The sequence below is a fragment of the Corvus brachyrhynchos genome, unplaced genomic scaffold, assembly GCF_000691975.1.
Source record: "Corvus brachyrhynchos isolate BGI_N302 unplaced genomic scaffold, ASM69197v1 scaffold97, whole genome shotgun sequence".
NCBI lineage: Eukaryota > Metazoa > Chordata > Aves > Passeriformes > Corvidae > Corvus > Corvus brachyrhynchos.
Window position 1 is genome coordinate 2,718,812 of NW_008239758.1, and position 17,324 is coordinate 2,736,135.

A 17,324-nucleotide genomic window follows, 5' to 3' on the forward strand; every position below is an offset into this window, starting at 1 on the left:
TCAAGGGTGAGGAAATGCAAAAGTAACATTTTAACTTAGGTTACAAAAGATTTCCCTTATTATGAAATATGGGCTAAACATACAATGAATTCCGAATGAACATGAATTTCCTTGGACTGAGTGTGAAAACAATACATTGATTTTAGAAAGTCGTTCTGTGAAAGTGTTTAATTTTAAAACAAATCTGGCCCATTCCAAGAGTAGTAAATCAAAAGAGATTGATTTCTAACAGCTGTTACTGTTTGAAAAGTTAATATCTAGGAATTTTGTATTTGTTTAAAAAGGCATCTGTTTCTAGAACGTGTAAAGTTTTGATAAAGCAGAGATTATTTATCTGCTTTCATTTTGTACAATAAAGCTGCTCTTAATATTCTTATCTTATAATATTGGATGTTAAATAGAGTGACTTTATCATGCCATCGGTTTTTAAACAAAATCATTGAAGTCAGGTGGGTTTTCTGTTTCAGAATACAGGAATTATGTGATCCACTGTCATCTTACTTGTAGTGAGAATGTGGAAGAAAACCAATGAAACAGAAAAGGCTGTATTATTATGCCACTTATTTGTAAATAGATTGCCCATTGAGGAAATGAGAAATTTTGCTATACAAACTATACCTAGACTTATATTTCACTCTATCTACTTGGAGAAAGTGAGTTCACACCAAATACTTCTTTTAGTATTTCTTCTACTTACAATGCAACTTATTTAGCAAAATTCCAAATTGGCACCATGCACACAGAACAAACAATTTCAGGAAGCCAAACACTTCTTGAGCCAAAGGAAAATTTGAAGTGTCTTCCAAAACTAAGACAGTAGCATCTTTCAAAATAAAAGGTGAAGCTAACAATTTTTATGGAGGAGAAAGGGAGCGGAAGTATTCTGAAAAAATCTGGCAAAAAGAACATCTGCTCTGACATTGAAGTCAAGGAGAAAATTATGAAAAAATATATGCTTGAGCTGCCGCAAGCTGAGCAATATATTGGGGATGAGGCAGGACATAAAAGTAGTTCTCAAAAGTCACAGAGGTTCCACAACTTCATAATTTTCTGAGCCTTTATCCCATTCTAGGAATGTGGTTTTTTTAAAAATATATATACATGTACATAGGAAATTGAACAAATATGTTCTTTTGTAAATAGTACCAAAAAAAAAAGGAAAAACATGATGACAAGAGGGGAAAACCAGAAAGCAAAATGCACACTCAAGATACAGCCCAAGCAGTGGATGTCATTCTGAAAGCTCCTGCAGCGAGGCCACCTGCACTTAACTCCAAGATCTATGGCTACATCACCTCATAGCCATGGAAAATGTACATCTCCCTTTTGCACCTCACTTTCCCCAGCTATGGTATCAAGTTACAAGAACTTTCTCTGCTATTTCTTCAGAATGCCTGCTGCTTGCATATGCCTCTTGGTATGCAGTCAGTAAACTCTTTTCTGAATAAAACCATCAAATTTCAGAAATCACTCATTTACATATAGGAAGTTTTGTTTCCTTTTCATTATTTACACAGTTATCCCCCAAGTATCCTGAAAGCATCTATGTAGAACTTAAATTGTGATACATTTGAGAAATATATTAGAGGAGGCACTTAAAGTTAGACCACAAGAAATTAAACCAAGGATCTGGAAAGACAAATTTGGTTTGTAGTCAGGGTATAATTTCAACATCACAAACAATGCACAACATCTATGACTTGAAGAGCAGCACAGATTGGAAACTTGTTTCAGTATCCACAGCTTGAAATTGGCTACTAGGGAAATCCAAATGTGTTATGGGACAGTACAGTGATTCTCCACCCCCTCCTTCAGTAGAAACAAAAAAGTTTTTTGACTCATGAAAGTCCTTTCAAAATGAAACATTCTAAAGATGAGAAAGTTTTTTAAAATGCAGATTAAATTCTGAAATTATATAGTGTCAAAACAGGAAAAAAGTAAAACAAATAATAAAATCCAGTTCACGAAAGCAACCAGGAATGTAGCATCTGTTAAATGAGACAAAAGAATATCACTTGATTATCTTCTGGAAATTCTCTATTGTAAATGGATAGCTGAAAATATAACATTTCATCTGTTTAACCAACTTCATGTTTCCAAGATGCTGGAATAAAATGATTGGAGAGATTCCCTCTGCCAGCATAAGGCTGTGATACTATATATACCCTGCACTTGTTCCTGGTTTATTTAAAAATGCAAACCAAAAACTCAGTGATGAGAGATATTGAAGCTCCCCTGCTTTAGTGTGTAGTCATTGGATATCCCTGACCTGATATTCTGACCTTGAGCACAGATTATTTACAGAAGTTCAGACACAGTTTCAAAAGCTTATCTCCTCTGAAATTATTTTAGAACTGTGAGAAAAATGGCTGGTTTTATTCCACAGAATAAAACTGTTGAAGTGTTAAGATATTAATCAGTTGTCTTTAGACAGGAAAGTAAGCAGATAAATTAAGAGCAGAGTTTCTTAGAGAACTAGAGAAACCTGCTGCTGAGGTTAACTTGTATACCTTCTCCATACTCTTACCAAGAATACAGACCTTGAGGAGGATTCCACTAATGGTGACTGGAGTTATTCTCCAAAATGTAACCATTCTTATCTAAAAACTGATTTTGTAAAAGTTTTTTGGGTTTTTTTGGGGGCTTTAGCTCTTCCTAACACCAGGTTAGAGAAGAAAGAAGGTCACAAATATCAACTATCACTTGTAAGTTTAGTCTCTAAAATAATTAACGTATAACTCTGTCATCCTGTCAAGAATGCCACTCCTTACTTGATCATACCAGTATTAAGTTTGACCTCCCAATTTAAGATATGCTACAATCTACTTCATTGAGAAACGTCGCTGAAGAGTCAAGGGAGAAGCAGGTGTACATCAAAGAGACAGCTCCAATAAATATTTTGATTGCTGAATGAAAGTTTTAGATAGAATGCTCTGTTATCAGAGTTTTCTCAAAAAATAGGAGTATGTTCTCCCCACCCCTCAAAGTTATTTTTAATGGACAGCCTCTTCAGTTTATTCTGCTATCGTGTGGAACTCTAGTCTGGAGATGGCATCAGAATGACACACTTTAAAGGAAGTGGCAATGCAATTACAAATGTGACTGAGAGGTCCACACTTCAACAAAGACCTTGTCAGCAAAAGTATTGGGGGCGGCTGCTTTGCTGGACCTTTCATGCGGGAATTGCAGAGATATAAAGTTTTACTTTTACATAATTGCTAAATATGCATTAGGTAGAGAAACAGTAGAAGTCTCTCCTCTTTGTTGCTGGCTTAAACCAAGACAAGGGATATATTTAGAAACAAGTCCTACCATTTGAAGGCTGTTTGGCAACCTATCTCAGTTTATCTGCTAGCATGCAGCTTTGTAATAAAATAACCACTGTCACTTTCTGGCAGTCTTACCATGTATGCTGAGTATTGAGTCAACTAACAAAGTGAAGAAAAACAAGAGCAACACCTCCAACTCTGTCACCTCTAGAAGCAAAACTGTGTCAAATAAAAGGCAGAAGTAGTTTACATCTAAACCAGCACAGGGGTTGTTTTACCCAACCTCTTTGTCAAGTGATTGTTTCAGTTTGCACAACTGTCAGTTTTGCACTTTCTGTAAGTACTGAAATGCTCAGACACTTCAGGAATTGCTGACAGTTCGAAGGGCTCACCTACGTGGATGTCAGATATTCTCTGTTACGAGAACCCAGGGTGAGTTTAATCTACAAAGAGATCACTTGGCCGACATCATTAACACACTTCTACAAACAGTGGATAAAACAGTTTTAAATTACCAGAAGTTGCATCATTACGGATTATTATTTTAGCATTGTTAGCCTTCTATAATATGATGTTGCTCCCACTGGAATACTGATTAAAATAGAAACCAGATGTGCTTTTCATGACCAGATTGAAAAAGATAAACAACCAGAAAATCAATTCAAATAAAAAGGATGCCCTGGGGGTGTTTCTCGAAACCGAAGAGGGAGAGTGTATGTATCTTTTAGAAGGGTGGGGTAGGAACTGAAAAACGCTCAAACCCAGAAATCTCCTCTTTCACAAAAAAAATCCCTAAGAAACATGAAGCAACCTAGTTCTTTAGACACCTATTTTGATTATACTCCAATGCACCATTATCTTAAAACTGGGTGTACCGGCCAACACTAAAACACAGGAAAATCTCTACTTTCAGTTTTGCTCATAAACCCACAAGAAAGAAAGCTCACAGGAAAAAGACTAATTTACATTTAGAACTCGGTGTTTTACAGGAATACCACTTTGGTTTACTGGACTGTAAGATAATTTTTTTGGAACCTTCATACCAATCTTCAACTCCAGAGAGGCACTAAATGGAAATCTTTGTGCCAATCCTGACGGGAGCTCTTTTTCTGCTAAATGCAGGCCAGTATCTGCAATCTTGAAGATTAAGTATGGCTTAATGGCACTGTTTTGCAGAGTAGACCATCTGTTTCTTTACATGGAATAGAAAAGAACAAAATTTCTAGTCACAAAGAACAGGGATCACAAACCACAAAGGAAAATACAGGACCACATCCTCAACAGCTTCTACTGCAGATATCAGTGTGGTCCTAATGAAGCCATATTTTTTTCCCTTGCACTTTTACATCTATGCCAGGAACCAGAGACCAGTGAAGAGGTTGCAAGTCTCCTTGGGCAAGCATGGAGAAGAAGGGATTTCTTAATTAGGTGGATAAAATACTTTCAAAAATAGATTAGAAAAAAAAAAATTGCTCTCGTATATATACCCTATTTTCAAAAGGGCTATAAGAGAGACTGGGTTAGCCCTGTTCAGCACCAACTCTAATGAGCACTGTCCCAGTTGTGCCAGGTCATTTTGCTGCAGATGAGTGTCACTGACAATGGGAAAAGCACAAGCCACACAATCAGGCCTGCAAAACTTGAAATAGCACACCATATAAAAGCAGAAGAGATGAGTTATTTCTAAGTTATCTCTTCTAGCTATCACCAACTTATTTTTTGGATGAACAAAGCTTTGTCACCGTGTGGTACAGTAATCATTCCATCCCTAGAAGTCCTTCACTGCAGGTTACCAAAGCCAAAACACACACTTAGAAATGAAAGATTTCATGCACTACAGCCTAATACATATTTGATTTGCCAAATGATGTTATTTCTCTCAGATATGTGTTGAAAAAGCATCAGAGCGAAGAAGAGGGGATTTCTATGAGAAATTCCTTGATCTCTTCCTTTATCTCCTTAAAGTGACTTCCAAGGTTCCCCTATTTCCTAGCTCCCATTTCTTCTGAGATACAAGACAGAACAGAAGAAAGTAATGAGGTCCTAATGTATGCAGTATCTCTCTACTTCTTCTTGAGAGTTCACCAAATTTTTTCCATTATTTCTTCTCTTCCACAGTTTATAATGCTCCTAATTTTCCTCTTGCCATAGCTAGTTCTCCATTCTCTTCCACATGCCAGCACCTTCTTGTACATTAACAGCCCCTTGGGATGCTTCAGGAAACCCTTCCCTGCCTTCATGTAGCAGTTTATGGAGCTTGTGTACTCAGACAAATACCCACCTGAGAAGCAGCACTTGTGGATGTTGAGGGACTGGTATTGGAACAAAATTCCCATTTTTGAGACATCCCCTGCTACATTTGAGATGCTGGTGCCAACTGTGTAAATCAGCAATTACAACTGTCAATTACTCCAATATCAGAAGAAAATTCAGATCATAAAGTCAAGCATTCTGAATTTTGGAAACACCAGAATTAACACTTTTCATGAATCCTTACTTCAACACTTGAGTGTACACATCTGATCTTCCTTTGCATTATCCCATTTTTTTTTCCCCACATCTGTACAACTCAAGACTCCTATAAAAGATACCTTCTTTTTGCTTTTGAAGTAATGGCTATCAAAATCATGTTGGCATTGGGGATTATTGATAAACCTCACAATCCTCACAGAAGAGTCAGAATTGTAACACACCCCTTAATTTCAGGACACTTTGAGAGCCCTCTCTTTTCCTCCACAGGCTTCTCATCAAGAAAAGATATAAAAAGTGTTAGTCACCATTAGGAATAATGAGGAAGGGCACAGCAGACTAATTTGAGGAAAAAAACCTAATCTGTAATTTAAGACTATAGAACACATGTTCAACTTGATAAACCATTCACCAGAGACTTTTTAGAGACCAAGAATTCATACCAGGCACTGCCAACTTATTGTTCATGTCTAACAATGCTATGAAACAAACAAACAAAGGCATGATCTTCAGAGAGGAATTTTACTGAAATGTGGTTAACTAGCAAAAATCTGCCTGTCAAAATTCTTTAAAAAATAGCTTTTCAGTAACTTCCCTTTCATATTTTTACCTTCTTATTCTAGGGCTTTCTGTCAACTGGATAAAAAACCCACAAAAACTTGTTCAGTTGATTGCTGTGTCAAGGGACTACCACACTTTGTACCTCAGCATGGTGGAGTTTAGCACAGTGACTTCACCACTGGAGCCAATACACATACTCTGTGTGAAAAAAGTTTTCACAAAGTCCTGTCAGTAAAATTTTTCTACTCCAGAAAAGGCCTCTGTTGCAATAACCCACTGTCAAGCACGGCAGAGACAACAGAGATGCAAGAGGTACACAAACTAGACAGATGCTACAGATGCACTCAACCCAATATCCTAAAAGGCTGATAAAGGGAATTTACCACTACACTAGACAAATTCCTATCAGGGAATCAAGTTTTCCCTCCTCTTTTATAGGGGACAAAGGAATACACAGATCCTTTAGTCTCAGCTCTTTATCCCCCTCTTTCTCTCTATCACCCAAATATTCTGCATTCCAGCTTCACGGAAGAGTAACCTTTAGGTTTGTGGAGAATACTTTAGTAGTAATGGACAGTCTTTGTCAAAGGTATGAAAAACTAGCAACTGGAATTACTGTTAAAAGGGTAGAAATTATTTCAGCAACGTGATAGTTATGACAAGCAAAGTAAGGCAGGAGTAAGGAGGCAGATCAGAACAACATCAAGTCTGATAACAATCTGCTCAATGCCTGACCCTCATCGGTTGCTCACAAGATTCAATCCATGCTGATGCCACAAGGCAGGCAAATAACCATCTAACAGAGCAACAGCTGCACTGGGAGACATTTCAGCTCTTGGAAGCACAGCTATTGCCAGATAGAAGGGATCACTCCTGCAATCTACAGAACTATACGTACAGAGGAGCAGGATGGTTCATATTGCAAATAGACAGCACTATCTGGTAACCTTCAGTCTAGGCATCTTTAAATTACAGCCAGTTTGAAATCAATAGCACCCATTCTTCCCTAGCTCTCTTGAGGGAGCTGTGAAAGAAAATGCAGTTTTAACACAGCCTCAATTTGCCCTTTGAATGCAAAGGTATTTTGACACTTTCTTTTCTCCCTTTTATAATTAGAAAAACTGGCTCACCAGTCCATGCCCACACCAGATGCCTCATTGATATGCTAAACTGCACTCAGATCTCCAGCACTTTACATCCTTCTTTCACACCCTTACTAGATTATGAAATGACTGTTCTGGCCTGAATTTACACAGGATTTAGTAGGATATCATGGACTTCATTATCAGTAAGTGAGGGAATGGAAAAAGTGAGGAAATGTGGTGGAGTGCACTCCGTAAGCCAATTACTAACACAGATTCCCTAGGAACGACACCCTTTTATTAGATTCCCTCAGTTTAGCAAATGCTTATCTACCATTCAAATGGCAAACAGCTGGAAAACCTTACATTTTTGTGACTAAGTTGGTGTCCCTGTCACTGACAGATGGGTACTAAATAATGCAATCATTAGAGAGAATTGCTCTTACTCTGAGTCAACTGGTGAGTTTTGAACTCTACAAGGAGCACAGCATACAGGGGAATAGGGCAGTTACCCCCTACGTTATTTTGCTTTTAGAACACGTGTAACAATAGCCCATATAATTAGCTAAAAGTTGGGAAAGGTCTTACTCCAGCTGTTTCCCAAAATAAAGTAATAAATATACAGTAGTAATCCAGTAGCATTTCTGCCATACACAGTCACAGGTTTTGTTATTTTGCATTTGTTTGCATTGGTTGTACCAACCTGCTTTATTGCCTGCTTTGCACAGAAAAGAGAAAGCCACTGAAAAAATGTCTAGTTAAATCTCAAGCCTTAATACACTCGTAAATAATACAGAACCATAAAGAAGGAATTTACATTAAACCTTGGGTGAAACCCTGGAGTTGCTGAAGTATATAGAGATGCCAAGAGCTTACTTTGATAAACACTGGTTTGCTTGAGTGAGTGTGTACTATGATAGAGACTCTAAGTTTTATCATTACTGCTCTTTCCCCGATTTTCCACCCTGACTGAACACATGAGATGGATAGCTAGAATCTGTGCCTGTTGAGTATTTTATTTTACAGCATTAACAATGTTTCAGTGTATGGTGTGTATATATGTGAGCCCAGGTTTTTAGAATTCAATCACAGGAGCATTTTGACACCTAAAGTATGCAACAGGGGCAGTACATATTGGATGTATCACACTTATTTAACTGGAGAAACAGCTGTAGAAGGTGGCTCTAAGCACACAGATTCCACAAATCCAGGTCTTAAAGCTGGCTCTTATTCAACCATCTGTGTATATAAAAAGATGCTACAAGTTTTTTATTTTGTAAAAAGAATATATTAAAAGTTAAGCAGAAGAAATCACTGCATGGTCAAGTATTTTGGTACGATAAAAAATTGGCTACAAGTGTATGGATCACTTCAGAAAGAGACACCTCTGAACATCATACCTGGTAAAAATTGAAATTAACCAAATGGCTCTCACTCATAAAAAATAGAATACTGGTATGAGAAAATACTATCTCCACCAAGAATGTACTATTAGAATTCTGCATCAACATCTGAGGTTATGATAAACATAGCCTGAGTGTCCTGATGTCATCACAAATAGAATCCCCTGGAGCTGAGGATTACTGAGCTGTGAATAACCAGGAGATCTAGCATAACCATATACCATGAAAATTCCATTCAGAAAGAAAAATTCATCTGGCTGCCATTCTTTTTTTATTCTATCTCCTTCAAAAGTCAGTATCATGATACTCCATTGTTTGAGTGAAAAAAGCCTGGATGGATTTACCTTTAAGCTTACTATTGATGGAGCTAAGGTATTCCCAGCCTTCGTTTTACCTAAAATAAGCTACATAAAACACCTTTGGTGTAATTAATTAAAGGAAAAGTAATTAGTTATGTAGTAGTCAAACTATTTGATACTTTGAAGGGTTTTATTTTTCCAAGTATCTACTGCATCGCATTCAAATTTTCCTGTAGATTTAAATCATCTCAATATGATCTGGATGAATAGGAGGAAACAAAAAAAAAAAAAAAGAATTATGTTGAAGAGATCTGTCTTGAAAAATTGCTAGGAAAAAATTACTGTTGTCTTTTCAATATGATTTTAATAACCCATACCAGTTACCAAAACCAAAAAGACATTCTTATAGTCAGGGAGACAAAGGATTCATAGTTATAGTTTTTAATCTTAGCCTTACAACCTGAAAAGATAAATCCAAACTTCAGTGCAATAATCCTTGCCTCTTGTTTTTACTGCCTCATTATATGAGTTTATTTTCCATGCACATTGCAGTTTTTCTCAAATACTGCAACATTGACCAAGATCTGCTCAAACTGTAGCACTTTTCTTGTACCTTTTGCATGTAATAAAAGACAGCCTTGATCTGATCCTGATTTCTGAGATCTGGAAACTATGGATTTAACCACAAGAAGATTTAGCACCTTCACATCTATGGTATTTTTTCCCTAGGACCTTCCAATCCCATTTTAGCTATTGCTGCAGGGCATTAAAACCCAACATCTTGGGTTTAAAGCCTGATACAGATATTTTTATCCTCCTACTGTCTCAAACTCTGGAACTCCTGGAAGATATTCCAAAGCAAATTTGAAATGGTTTAAGAAACAAGGAGGAAGAGAATGGTAAGTTTCTTAGCAGGGATGTGTTTCCCTATGGGCAAACTGGACAAAATGGAGGTTTTTTAAAAGTTGCATTTATGACCCAATGCCAAAACTGGGCAGCAAATTTGCAGCAGGCCAGCCTGGAGATAAGGAAAGCATGGGTCCTATTGGTCATGTTTTCATCTAAAAGGACAAAAAGTCATTTCCTATGTAAGGAAAAAGGGAATAAACTTAATTAAGCTCTTTTTGAACTGGAGACCCACACACAATCTTTACAATCAGAAGCAAAGTGCTTGCAATTCATTTCCGGTTTCCTTTTCAGCATGTGCACTGTAACAATGCTGTGGAAAACTGTCCTATCAACAGGAAGGAGGAACCAATGCATGCATTAAGTATTAAAGGATGGCTTACAGCATGTGCATTTTGCACATTTCCATGTGGTCCTGAAACCTTAACACATCACCAAAGAAACAGAAAATCACAAGCATTTTAGGTGGAAAATTTCAATGTATTATTAAAGATTTGCTTGGGATTGTAATGCAAAGACCTGGGCATGCACTTTGGTAAACAGACAGACACCAAGTGTCATTCAAGCTAAATCTTCTCTAAACCTAAACCAGTTCAATTTGAGAGAGATATTAGTTGATTTAAAGAGACTGATTTAAACAGACACATTTTGGGCCATTCAGAGGCTTGGAGATACACGCAGAGAAGCCTGATGTGCTCATGCACAGCGAGATGGCATCCTTCCATTAAAAAATACAGAATTGCTCTTGTTGTATAGCAAGACATAAAAATGGAAATTAAGGAAAACTGCAGCTAAAGCACGGTGGAAAGATATTATTCTGTAATTACAAAATATGACGATATGGATGTTAGCAGCAATAATTAAAGAGTAACTGCACTGTTCACTAATTAAAATTAGAGCTAGTGCCTTACTAAAGCCACTTTTCATTTATTCTTAACTACGAAAGTTTACAGAGATCTGAATTGAGGCACCACTTAAAAAAACTCACTTACAACAAGTGATTTATTTTTTCAGAGCCAAGAGAAATACATGCCTGGACCATGAATAACTCCAGCTTTCTGGAACTGAAACCTCAGGTATGTATTTTTTCTCCTGTTACTAACAGTCAGAAACAATAAGCTTGCAAGGAAAAAGAAAAATTAAAACCTGTATGGATCTGAAAGTGCAGGTTGTTATTGCCCATAAAAGACCCAGAATGTTTACAAAAACATTTCTACTTGCATCCTATTTTGCTGAGTAAAACACAGATTACCTTTTATCCTTGATTGCTTGCTTTATAATACACAACAGATAAGCCCTTTGAATACCACAAATTTTTTTCATTGCTATCATTCTGGATTCAGACTGTGGAATGGGTCAGAGAACATGCTGATAATAAATCCAGCAAATGTACTGCAAAACCCACAGCTGGGATAAGTCGCTTCAGTCCCCGCTTCTTGTCAGAATTGTGGCCATGGATTGACAAGACAGAAGTCAAACTGGAAATAGCTGTAATCACAGTTTACAAGAGTTAACTAATGAAAGCCATTTCTTTGTGTATCAGCTGCAGGTATCCAGCCTTTGAAAGCCCTCAGCAGCACATCTTTCATATCAGGAAGGTGCATATACTGAGTCTCTTGCTAAAGTAGAAAAATTAGGCTGAGCTACAGAACACAGGAAACAGCCCAATATGCTGAAATAGAGATAACATACAAGAAAAATTGATCAACTTTGGACTACATGTGAAAATGGTTAAAAAAAAGAATGGAAAGCGAGTGACAAATGGGGTTAATCCATGTGAGTGCTGACAAGGAAGCTGCTGATGTTAAGGAAGGAATTACTCATTCTGTTTGTGTATAGGAAAGGCTGAGTAGTACAAGTTTGCCTGGTGCACCTTAGTGCTCATTTTGGATCAGTCCAGTGAAACACCCTGGTTTACTTATGTCCCCCTCACCACAAGGTGGCACATACGTACTCCCTGGGATTTTTAACTGCCTCTACAGTTCACTAACTTTTTAATAAGTAACTGTTATCCCATCATAGAGGGAGGAAAGGAGTGGGGATGGGATAAAAGCATGGAATCAGAAACTGCATTATATTATCAAGTATAAAATATTAAACATAAGTAAACTATTCTCAATAAGTGGATTGATTCCAAACTTTCCTTGCTGCTATTACTTACTAAAGGGACTGAGGTGTACTCACATCAACAGTGTGGCAGTTAAACATGATAAGCAGCTACTGAAAACTTTGCTTCAGTATGTTTTACAAATACATTCACCAGAAACTCAACAGAATTTAGAGTGAAATGGAACATGGACAGGCTGGTGCCAGAGAGGGAAATAGGTACACAAAAGCAGAAAACCAGGTGTATCCACTCTTTTTTTTTTGATTCTCTAGATTTTAAGCCTGTTGCTTGGGTGCAGTATTAGGGATTTTCTTACATTGCTGCCAGTTTTCATTCTCCTTTTGTGAGTTTCCAGAACTAACCACACATGCTAAGGAAGGCTGTTCCCTAGTAGCAATATTTCCTTCAAGCTGATAAAGGTTGTGCTTGCATGTCAAACTTTGAAACATCCAAATATATGTTCTCATTTTCACCTAGTGGCTGATGAAATAAAATCTCAGTGCAGCAGTCCCTCTTTTCATATCCATGATAGAAAAATACACCTCATGATCTCTAATGGCTACAGCACACCCTTCTCCACGGTATGTAACAGACCCACATTTCCTTCAGAAAGGCACTAAACAGACTGTGAATCCACCAAAGTGCAGAAGAGATTTGAAAGCAAACTGAGATAAGCATGTGAGTACAAAACAGAGGAGGAGGAATTTTTTAAGGACAGAAAAATACTGACCTAAACCAGAGCACAGAAACACTAACTAGCATGTGAAGCAATTCTATCCATGCAGCACAAAATATACGTTTTTAGAAAGAAGATTCTTGGAGATTTAAAGCATAAACTATGTACATAGCTCCCTCTGATGACCACTGGACACGATACAATGCAAGTCTCCTTTTACTTTTGTTCGTGCATTCAACTGACAGCTGACTGGTTAAATTCTAATTGCTTCCAAGTGAGGTCAGCAAAGGTATTTATCGAAAAGGACTGAACAACAGGCTCAACACACACATGCACGCGCACGCATAAGCACATACACACCATCTCTCCAGCGGGTTGATTTATGGAAACAATTATAATTCTGGTGGAGTCTTTCTGAGCTGAGAAAGTTTGTAGCTACAGTAGAGTGTCTCATGTTGCAAAAAGGAGACAACAGAAATGGAGTACTTGGATATCCAGCTCTTATCAACAGGAACAAGTAAGTTATCTGTCCTTTACAAGATCATTCCACAGTTTCTAATAGCTAATAACTTATCTTTATCTCTAAATGTTAGATGCTAAAAAAAGAATTTAGAAAACTATTTCTACTAATAATCTGAAAAGGATAGGAATAAAAATCCAGGGCTAAAGCCATGAGGTCTGTTTTGAAACCTGAACGAGAGAAAAGTTGCATGATAGATTATGCTAATAGTAAATATACAGTTATGAAGTAATCAGGAGAATTTTATCATGTGTGAAAATGCAGTTGAAATGAATCAATAGGAGATTTTTGGAAGGACTTAAAACTGAAGACAGAACTGTGTTTACAATCAGTGTAAATGCCTGTTTATGTAAAAGTTTGTATGAGAGATCTATCAATATGCACTAGCATGTTTTAAGAAATGAGCTCAGCATGTCATATATTTACTTGTAGTACTTTTCAGTAGCACAATGTATCCTTGCACGTTTGTAACAATTGAGCATAACGACTTACACATGCACCTTTTCTCACAGATCTTTTACTTTCAGTGCAAGCAGCAAATTCAAGTAGTAAAGAAGGTCACGACAACAAAGGTTTTTATAACTTGTGTCTTTAAAGGATATTCTGACTGAAGAGATATTTAAGAAGCTCTTCTATTTCGCCATTAACTATTGAGGAATAACGATCAGAATTCTAGAAGAGGGAGCAATCTCATTTAAATGAATCTGTAACTCGTAAAGACAGAAGGCAGGTCGGTGACCTAAGAGCAACAGTCTACTTGAGATTTAATTTTCATTATGTTGTTCATGAACACCCAGAACACTGCACTATAATGCACAAATGGATACTGACATGGATCCTGCCAATTTTGCTCTACAGATCATACTTTTACATTATCTTTCTAATGGGCACTATATCTTTAGCTTGCAATGACATGACTCCAGAGCAAATGGCTACAAATGTGAACTGTTCCAGCCCTGAGCGACATACCAGAAGCTATGATTATATGGAAGGGGGGGATGTAAGAGTGAGAAGACTTTTCTGTCGAACTCAGTGGTATATGAGGATTGATAAGCGAGGCAAAGTGAAAGGGACAAGAGAAGCAAACAACAATTACAGTAAGTAATATTTTTGCTTTTCCTAAGTTTTTAGAAATTTGCACATCATTGTTTCCTATTCATTGATTTACCATAACTTCAAAAGTGTTTTGTATCGTGTACTGGCCATTGTGTAAAACAAGTTTTCCAATTAATTGTATAGCAGGACATTTGCTATTGATTTTGAAATGCGTCATTTTAAATACTACATTGTAGATCTGCTAATGTATTAGTTACAGCTGGGAACTATTAGCAAACAGAGAGCCTATTTTAACAAGTGAACTAAGGTTGTAAGTACGAAAATGTATAACCACCAACTCTGCTCATAAAATACTCCTGAAACATTAAACCACATTTATGTTGTGCACAAACTACCTAAAAGTTTGGTGTGTGTGAGTTAACAATTGAAACACAGCAATACTAGAAAGTTCAATGGAAAGAATTATGTAAACTCTCTTGCAAAATCTTTTAGATAGTTTGCCAAGCCAGGAACAAAATCTATTATAGTTTCTGCAGTTCATTATTACAATGATCATGATGCTGAAAAAATATTCTCCCCCTTTCTTCCACAACCATGACTCATCTAGAGAGAATGGACATACAATATTTTATGAAGCTGTACCAAATACAAATTCTGAACTGGAAAAAGAATTGTTGTACTAATATGTATTTTCCACACCAATACCTATATAATCTTTGATTTATACTTCAAAGGATCAATTTTTACAGTCACTAATTTTTGCCACTTTGTCTTTTGTGTTGTTACAAATGTATTGTTTATTTAGAGAAACATGACATCTGCTTGAAAAGACATTACTAACATGCAACAGGAAAATACATAGGATTATATTGCATATTTCAAAACAAAATTATAAGGAAAAGGGGCCAGAGACATGCTGGTCTAGTATTTAGAGACAAATAAAAGGACAAATATATTTCCAAGAATGCTGTTAAAAATAGTTTTAATTTGTTGTATATAATAGTGTGCTTTTATAACAGCAGCAGCCAAAGAAATCCATAAATCAAACTTCAAGAAGTGTTAGTGTGGTTCAGCCTTCAGCTGAGTGCTTGTTTTCTATCAGAAGTGCACTTTCGCGTGCTACGCGCTGGCCTCGTGGGCTTCATAATTTATTTCTTTACTTCATGACTACATTAAGTGCTTGGCAACTTGTGTGGCTAAATCTGCATTGACTAATGTTACTGTTTCTTTTAAAATTTGTTTCCATATGTCTCCTTTCTTCCTACACTATTACATAGTGAATAACTATATTCCTCTGAAAGACAACACATGGCCAGCAGCCAACTAAATTATTTGGTCCATATTCAAGAAGACTCCCTTTGAGTTTCAGGAGGGCATTGCTACAATAGAGATCCATAGGGCTAGTTTTGAAGTGAAATGTTGTTCCCATAAAAATCACTGGAAAAAATGTTACTGACTGTTGAAACTGATCCTTCTAAATTAATGCAGATAAGTGAATATTCACAGTACCTAATTTTTTTCTGTTATTATTTACAAACACATTATGAAAGCATCTAGAGCTGACTAATTATACACAGCTGCTATTTTAGTTCCATGATGCTCAAGAAAAACGTTGTTAGAAATTTAGCATTATTTCAAATTCAAGCAGAGGTTCTCAGTTCTCTGAAGGATCCCATTCTGCTTAAACACGTTAATGACACCTTTAAAGATGCTGTAGTGAGCCCATTAGAGAACACCAGATCCTCTTGTGCCAGTGATTTTTGTAGTCTCTTGCAGTTTTCTGAACACTTTATGATAATTTAGTGGTAGTAAGTAACTATCACAAATTAAAGATAGGCAAACTTGAGCCACTAAACCCTTATGTTTATATTGCAGTGGGAGAAAAAAAAAAAAAAAAGAATCCTTTTTCTAGTAAATGCAATGAATATGAGGAGAAAAACCAAATGAAATTGTAATGGTTATCTGGTAACTGATGTGCACTGTGATGAACTGTCTTGAAATTTGGCTGAGGTATGTAGGAAGTTCCCACCATTTTAAGTCTAATGATCTAATTTATCTACTGTACGTTTATATTGCAGTGGGAGAAAAAAAAAAAAAGAATCCTTTTTCTAGTAAATGCAATGAATATGAGGAGAAAAACCAAATGAAATTGTAATGGTTATCTGGTAACTGATGTGCACTGTGATGAACTGTCTTGAAATTTGGCTGAGGTATGTAGGAAGTTCCCACCATTTTAAGTCTAATGATCTAATTTATCTACTGTATCTTAGGGAATAACATCCAAATCCTTTTGTTGGACAAGTAGAATAGGCAAATATAGACAAAGAGGATGAGAAAAATGTGAACATTGAAAACCTGGATTTTCTGAGAAACTAAAAAAATTAGTATTATTATAGAAACACTTTTTGTCATAACCTTTGTTCAACAAAAGATGTGAACAGCCTTTCTGAAGATGTGCTTATGGCTCTCTACGAAAATCCATAACTATAAAGAAAATAATATTATATGAGGGGGCAAAAAGCAAACAAACAGGAAAAATAATCCCCACCTGGACTAGTACACTTTCCCTAAGCAAAAATTTTAACAATAGAAGACTAAACAGGCTATTTTTATCCAGGGTCCTTGAAAAGCATAATTTTAATAACACACCCATGAAAAGGATGTGGTTTTGTCTGTGTTCAAATGTTCTTGTTCCACAATTTCCAGTCCTGAAAGTCAGTAAAAGGTAAATCACACCTGTTTCTTAGGATGGAATGCCAGAACTGCTGCAGTCTAACCAATCAGTGGACATGAAAAGTGTTGCTCCAAGAGGTTTCTTCTCATTTTAACCTAATTTTCCAATTACATAATAAATAAAAGGAATTCTTTTCCCTTTTGAATGTGCTAACTTGTGCTACTAAAATAAGAAAAAATGTAATATTTTTACTATCATATCTCAGCTTCATAAAGGAAGCTGCCCTGTCAGTTTTGTAGGTC

At 36.5% G+C, this 17,324-nt stretch overlaps 1 protein-coding gene across 3 annotated transcripts in view; it reads left to right on the forward strand.

The window, feature by feature from the left end:
• The first annotated feature begins 13,062 nt into the window (after positions 1 to 13,062).
• FGF7 (fibroblast growth factor 7) overlaps positions 13,063 to 17,324 on the forward strand; it is a 29,284-nt gene continuing 25,022 nt past the window's right edge. The window contains exons 1-2 of one of the 3 annotated variants that reach the window (XM_017742718.1): positions 13,063 to 13,289; positions 14,195 to 14,389. In XM_017742718.1, coding sequence (XP_017598207.1) covers positions 13,250 to 13,289; positions 14,195 to 14,389 — 235 coding nt within the window. In that variant the 5' untranslated portion in view covers positions 13,063 to 13,249. Of the gene's footprint in view, positions 13,290 to 13,804; positions 14,390 to 17,324 lie in introns of all 3 variants that reach the window. The other 2 variants (XM_008640040.2, XM_017742717.1) reach the window with 2 other exon arrangements.